The sequence below is a fragment of the Gadus chalcogrammus genome, chromosome 7 (genome assembly GCF_026213295.1).
Source record: "Gadus chalcogrammus isolate NIFS_2021 chromosome 7, NIFS_Gcha_1.0, whole genome shotgun sequence".
Classification (NCBI taxonomy): domain Eukaryota; kingdom Metazoa; phylum Chordata; class Actinopteri; order Gadiformes; family Gadidae; genus Gadus; species Gadus chalcogrammus.
This window is the reverse complement of record NC_079418.1, coordinates 21,909,129-21,916,628: the sequence shown is the minus strand read 5'-3', so window position 1 is coordinate 21,916,628 and position 7,500 is coordinate 21,909,129. Positions and strand designations below refer to the sequence as shown.

General features: G+C 46.7%; 1 protein-coding gene across 1 annotated transcript in view; it reads right to left on the bottom strand.

Annotated features, from left to right (window-relative positions):
• The window catches only part of robo3 (roundabout, axon guidance receptor, homolog 3 (Drosophila)), a 68,337-nt gene that overhangs the window by 51,830 nt on the left and 9,007 nt on the right, over positions 1-7,500 (bottom strand). Inside the window, exon 2 of the mRNA XM_056594838.1 lies at positions 1,842-2,168. Within this exon, the coding sequence (XP_056450813.1) occupies positions 1,842-2,168 (327 nt within the window). The remainder of the gene's footprint in view (positions 1-1,841; positions 2,169-7,500) is intronic.

Here is a 7,500-nt window from a genome sequence, read left to right as displayed (position 1 = left end):
GAGTACAGGGGCCGTTTCTTGATTCTCTTTGAGCCGCGGTCTCGGTTTTAGCGGCCGGTCACCGCACAGCTCTGAGTGGTTGGCAGAGCAAAGAGAATGATTTATGTGGTGCTTTCCTCCATCTTTCTGGTAGAAGTAGTACGGGGAATTCAGTCTGGTTATTAAGTTAGGTGCGAGCCCTTCAGCGAAAACTCAACGTCTGGCCTGAAGGTGTCTGAAAGTCTAGAGTTTCACTATTTTCTCATTTTTTGTTTTATTTTTTCCCCTGTCTTACCTTATCCAGCTGGATTGTGTTAGTGCAATGAAGAATTCCTGGAATGGCTAAAGTTTAAAGTGTGTACAGCGCCAGGGAAAGGTGATGGAGGAGGAGGAGTGGAAGATAGGTGTTGTACCATATGGTCCGTGTTAAGAAGACTTCATTGTCGCCAAAATAACATATTTTCTCTGCACAATTGCATCTCCTGCCAATTGGCCCTAATAGTGTTTATGAGTGTATTTGGCTGAGCAACTCAGGTTTTATTTTAGAATTTTCTCTTCCACTGTGTTTTAACACCACTATCCTTTAACTCATTATTTGCTGGTTGAAACGTTCACTTCAAAAACATAGATACAATAATCACATATTTTGAACTCACATGGTAGCAGCGTGAAGTTGAGAATATCTGAACGGGGTGAGTTGTTGTGGTCGGCAAGACAACCATCTGCTAGGGCTAGCTTTAGCCGGCAGCTAACATAAAAGCCTACAACTCTGTGTTTATATCCAGTGGCAACAGGTGGATCATCCCCCCCCCCCCCCAAAGGGGTCGTTAGGTCTGGCCAGAGAAACGTGGTCAAGGCAAGAAGAATAGAAATCTCAGAAAGCTTTGTCAGGAACGTAGGGGGTTCATGTGTGAGTGTGTGTGTGTGTGTGTGTGTGTGTGTGTGTGTGTGTGTGTGTGTGTGTGTGTGTGTGTGTGTGTGTGTGTGTGTGTGTGTGTGTGTGTGTGTGTGTGTGTGCGAGTGCGTGTGCGTGTGTGTGTGTGTGTGTTAAAGTATGGAGGGGATGGGGGTTGGGAGCTGTAGTGTGTGTGGGGAAGCTAGATGGAAGGTGCCATGTGATTTGACACCTCGGTTGGGGGTCAACGCTGCCAAATAATGTCAAGATAAGGAGGAGTGTTGCTTGGGGTGTTTTTTACTGAGGGTGCAGTATGTCTGAAGAAAGACTAGGTTTTCAACCCTGCAAGTGAAAGACTGCAGAAACAATGCCGATACTTGATACCAGCACCGGGCAATTTCTGTGCCTCTGAGCCAAACTTCTACCGAAGGAATGTTTCAGTATGTCCTTGTATCACTGTTTTCGTTCTAACTATGTATCTTAAAAACATCTCTCTAAGAATGATCGCTAGGAATAACGTGGCAGCATCTACAGTAAAAAACAACTCAAATCCAATATATAAAAAAAAAAAAGTATATCCACATAGAATTGTGTATTGCTTTTCAATTCACCCCATGTAATTGCCTTCTCTTGAATTCACATGGCTTACATGGCATACAAGTGCATGCACAGAAACACACCCGCACACACACAAAACACATAACAGCGAGGTTATACGTCCATATCACCCCAATTTATGTCTGCTCACCGTGTAACCGCTTACTCAACAAATCGTCTTATTGTGTCAAACAATCTGGTCTCCATGAACACAAGATATATATACGAGAAAGTAGAAGGACACTCTTTACGAATAATTCAATAATCGCAAGACGACAAACAGAACGCAGAGAACACAGCGGCACCGACATCCATTCCCCGAATCCATCGCTCGATCAGACTACAAAGAGACAAACGGCGGTCCACTCACTTGCCACCTCCAGCGAGGCGTTGCGGCTCACCGCCTCGCCCAGGTAGTTGCGCGCCACGCACACGTACACGCCCTCGTCGGGCTTGCTGCGGCGGCCGTGCACGATGCGCAGGAAGAAGAGCGAGCCGCTGGGCAGCAGCATGCGGTGCGAGCGCGGGTCCTCGCGGTCCGTCTCCACGCGCTCGCCGTCCTTGTACCACTCCACCATGGGCGACGGCCGGCCCTCCGCCTTGCAGTTGAGGGTGGCCGGCTCGCCCTTGGACACGATCAGGTCGGACGGGTGCTCCACGACGCGGGGCGCCGCGTCCTCCAGTCGGGGACGAGATCCTGGGGGAGGACGAGAGGGTGAGGGAGGGAGGGAGGGGAGGGGGGGGATAAGGGAGGTTAGTTAACTGTTATGTTCGTCAAAGTCATTTCATCCAGAGCTGGATTATGGATGCATGGGTGATGATAGAGATGCGATCTTTGGGAATTTGAGACGCTACGCAGTTGATAATTGGAAAAATTTGACTAGACAAGAGTGGGATTCCACACCCTGTAAACACATCTGCAATGCCGGCATCGCCACGTAAATGTCTTATTAACAGTGAAGGGGGTTACTGCTACAACAAAGAACATCTGTGATGAGGAACTGACACACACCGAGCTCTGTTGGTTCTGCTTGGTTACTGCTTTGCGCTGTTAAACATTGACCATTGTGTGACGGCAAGGCACAAGCAAAAAACAGCCGCACGAATAGCGGAGGTATCTTACAAAGGTATATTTATAGGCTGTAAAACGAAAGGTTCAATGGCTGCAAGAAAAAAAAGTGCGGTCTTGTACTTGTGTGGGAGAAGGAGAGACTAAAGATGGACTAAAGCGTCCGAGTCCTCAGAGTCCTTTTTAACATTCAAGCCACCACGGACTGTAAAGAAGCAAGTGGGCGGCTCCAGCAATAACTGTATAGAGCAACATTAAAAAACATTGGCATAGAGATTTGGATTCTCTTCTGCTCTCTTCCCCAAAACCTCTTAAATGGTTTTCATCTTCCGCCAAAGGCGACGCAGGAATAAACACACACACACACACACACACACACACACACACACACACACACACACACACACACACACACACACACACACACACACACACACACACACACACACACACACACACACACACACACACACACACAGCACAACATGTTCCCAGTGACAGGGGCATGAAATGTGGCTGCTTCTGGGGATGCATTCAATGTGTAAATCGAGCGGACGTCGGGAATGACACGCTCTATATGCAGAGCCTTTCAAAAACACACACATTCATCTCGCGGTGCAGATGCACTCTAATCAGAGAGGCGCACGGGAGATGAGCTAGGATTGTTTGGAGACGTTCAATTGTTTACATTGGAAAACGCAGAGTAAACTTCAATCGAAACTCGCTTCGGCAGAGGTGTGAAGTATTTTGCACCTCGGTGTGTACATTGTTTAAAATAAATGTTTATACTTTTGCATGCATTTGATGAAAATATATTGATTCATTTAGAATTTAGATGGTATCTGCAGTGTGAAGCCGTTGCTATGCTTCAGAGTCCCCCGGTCACAACACATCGGGGGCTGAAAAGTGTTTTATTTATTTTCATTTTAAATAGCAGTCAGAAAATAAGGACCTGAGAGAACATAGAGAGAGGGGGACGGAAATTGCTTTTCTTTCTCCACCCTTTTCACTCTTTCATTTTGAATGACAGTGTGTTATCTGCACAAATATGTATGGAGAGCCATAATTCTATAGCCGGAGCAACACGGGGCCAAAGACACAGAAAATCCCACCGTAGGAGGAGAATGGTTTAGGAAAATACAACGTGAGATGAGCCTCTCACACTGGTGTTTTGAGGAGTAGCAGATTTGGTATGCTGCGCTCGTTATTATCGTAGCTTATAGGGTTACACATTTCACACTCTGGATGTCTTTTTTTTTCTATTTCACTCCCTTGGCTGTCACTCTCATGCATGCATGTGCCGTCACGTGCATGCGCACGCACACGCACACGCACACGCACACACACACACACACACACACACACACACACACACACACACACACACACACACACACAGTTGAAGGACAGACCACCAAACTCCTTCCTGCTCGTTCAACATGCCAATTTCCCTTCAATCCCAGATGGGGGAATTCAACAGGAGGCATTTGCCTCCCCCCCAGGTGAAGGTGTGAGAGTAAAGTTCGAAGGTTCAAGCTTTTTCTGATAACAGCTGATTACGGGCAGAGAGGAGGGGGCTGGGGTCACACCCGCTGGCTCCCACGCCCTTCACTCAAAGGGGGATAATAAATAGAAAAAGGACGGCTTCATCTCGGTGGCCATTAAGGACATGGGGAGATGGGGAAGCTAAGATAAGTGCTGCTTGCTGATGGGCTGACATTAAAGCAGCTTCCAGGGGGTTTCTCTGCTATCAAATACAATGCGATTTTCAAAGACATGGAAATAGGAAGATCAGACTGGGAGGAAATGGCCGTTGCTGTGAACGAAAACCAACCGACTGAAGAGGGTATTCAGACTGCTGGGGCTTCGGACACACTCAGCTTTGCTTTTTGCTGGCTCCTTATTTATTTTTCTCCTATAATTATTTTTAATTTGTCTGAAACAAACTACTAATTTATTTTATATGACTGAGCCTGTTTTTTGCATACCTGATTTTGTTTCAGAAACAAACAAATAGTGATCCTTTCAACCAAAACAAAAACCAAGTGAAATGTAAATTAGCCGATTAAGGGAATCAATGCACACAATTTGTGACCGTTTATGTATTTCAGTCACATTTAGTCGTTCTTTATTATTGTGTTTGTTCTGTTTCCAAGTTTTATCTTTTTCTCGCTAAACTCTGAATTTATTTGTGTTATAATGTCACAGGCGGCGGCAGCAAAATATAGCCTCATCTAAAACCAGGCAAGCAAGCGGTAAATCAGCCACAGGGCAACCCCGGCTGTCATAAAATTGTGTGTGACACAACAGAGGCTCCGAAAAGACATTCAAACCTAATGATGGCACCCGAGCGCTGGTGTAATCTTTACAGCCAATGTTCCTGTCTCCGACGGAACTGATTTGCACCACCCCGGCCCTAACTCGACACTACACTACACCACGAGAGGTACTTCGGATGATTCTTGGTTGGGTTTTCTATTGGCTCTGTATCGTATCCAAAGCGCTTTAAATGAATAAACAACACATATTAGATACATAGTTATGAGTGAGAAGGTAGGAGTCAGGCATCTTGCTTAAGGATGCCTGGTAGATTTGTTCTAGGATTCAAATACCCTTAACCCAAACCACGAGACGATCCCTTCCTCAGGAAGAATATGAATACAAATTAGCATCATCATGGTCATGGTTTTGTTAAGTGCTTTCCAGCGCTCCAGGGCTTCATGTGGAGCAGCCCGGCCACAGACCCAGAACGGGTCACATCGTGTTCATCAAAATAGCTTTCAGGAGACATATGTATCATGGCCCGACCCTGGGCGTCTCGACAAAGACTTGTGCCACGGTTGAGAACACAGCAGGGCACAGCCTTTCAGAGCTGACTCATAAATGTTACAGACATCACGGCTGGGAACGAGCCATGTGGAAACGTTGAGCTGTAGAGCTTTCTAACAGGGAGAGACCACCTTGGTGCGAGGGGGTGAGAAATATCGTCCAAACCTCTGAATGGTAGACTCGGCACGCAGCTCTGGGAAATATGACCGTGTTATGTAACACGGTCATACTCTCGCACAGTTTGGGCTCACACTGGAGTAAACACACGTACCGGTTGTTGTAACAACCCTATGACAAATTACCCTCCCCCCAACCCCCAACCGGTTCCCCTCTCCCCATCCCTGATGTTGCACCGATCAACAGCTTTGTACTCAGTATCTCCACACTAAAATACATCTCATCTGTATCCCCCTCATCAGATTTGTATACATATAAAACCATTACTCATGTGAAGTGATTCACGCAGCTCGCACCCTCCTGCTTCAAAACTAAGTGGTAATACGCTGCGTGGTGCGGTAGCGAAGTGAAAGCGAAGCAGACCAACGACGGCGCAGACAGTCAGGAGGATGAGAACGGTTGCCTTCAAACCGGGGAGATGTTTAATGGGCCTGTCTGGAGCCCCTCGGGGCCCGTTAGCTTCCACCCTGTGGTGCAGCATACAGCAGGGCAGGACCGGCGTCAGAGCTAGCGTGTGAGCTAATGAAACCGCGGGGGTAGTTTGGATTTTCTCACACTCAAGCAGAATCCGGACAGGCCAAGCGTGGAAACATAAAAAAGTGAATTACTAATTGAACCCAACCTTCTTTACATATTTTTTTATACAACCCGCCTGACTTTGCCAGACCAATTCGAAAATGTGTATTAGTGTGGAACCTCTCTCCGTTTATTTTCAATTTCCAAAAGGCGTTATCTACGGGCGCAGACCAAAATGCCTCTGGACGCAATTTGATAGACCTACTACCCATCAGAGCAATGAAACGTGGGACACATCAGCGGCAGCCATCTTGGTTTATTATGAAAATGCCGCAATGGCTCTCTCATAGGGCTATTTCACTATACAGAGGGCTCCTCTGTATAGGCAGCGTATCAAACAGGACCCATTTTAGATAAAAAAAAGTTCTGATTTGCCCAACCCGGGCCTCTGCTGGAAATCTGTCTGAACGGGGGGGGGGGGGGGGGGCAGAAAATCACTGAAGCATAACCATCCTTCACCCCTTCCTCCCATTACCCGCAATCTATCGGCTACAAACCGACAAGTGTCGTGCCCTGGCCTGCCCTGCCCTGTTGTAAGACAAGAGGAGATCTACTCCTGCTGATCTCCAATGGCTTCCTGCCAGCTCCCCCAGCCCTATTTCCCTGAACACGCACGCACACACACACACAGACAGTGGGCTGGGCACAAGTGGGCTTTCATCCCTAAGCAGATTTACATCCTCTGGAGAAGCGAGGGGATGACAGCACATTGCCCAACTTGCACCACAAATCACCATTGCACCCTTTAATATCCAGCCCATAGTCTGGCACATGGTACAAGTAAAAAGGCTTGTCGGGAAGGGTAGGTAGCCTGCTGCCTTTGCTTTGTGGAGGGACACGGTCTACGTCGATTTGTTAATGAGTCTAGACGACATCAAAGGCAGCCACATTGGGGTGCTTTGAAACGCAAAAGCTGTATACTATACTGACACGTTAATGCCGTGTACGCGTGGCATTTACATCACTTGAACACCGTCTGAAGCACAAAGCGGTTTACCGTCATCGGTCAAGCAGATAACCCTCCGACTGAAATTAAAAGGCCCTGATCCCTAAATGAGTAATAAATCACACAATTTATCCCTTTAGAAGGGTAGTAAAGATAAGGATTTAAAGATTTAAAAAAACGGGTTTTACAAAAACATCTGCCACTTCTGATGGAGTGACATGGTCAGAGCTCTGATCGTAGTCTGAATTATGCAGATGTTTTCAGACAATGTTTTCTGAGTCTCGCCCTAACAAATACTATACTTCTAAATTTCAATACCCATTTAAATTTGCCATGTTTGGAAAAGGCTTAATGAGTCTAAGTGCGTTTGAGAGCACAATCAAGCACCACAATTGACTTTGGTTAGAGTTGACTGGCAGAGCTGGCTCATTG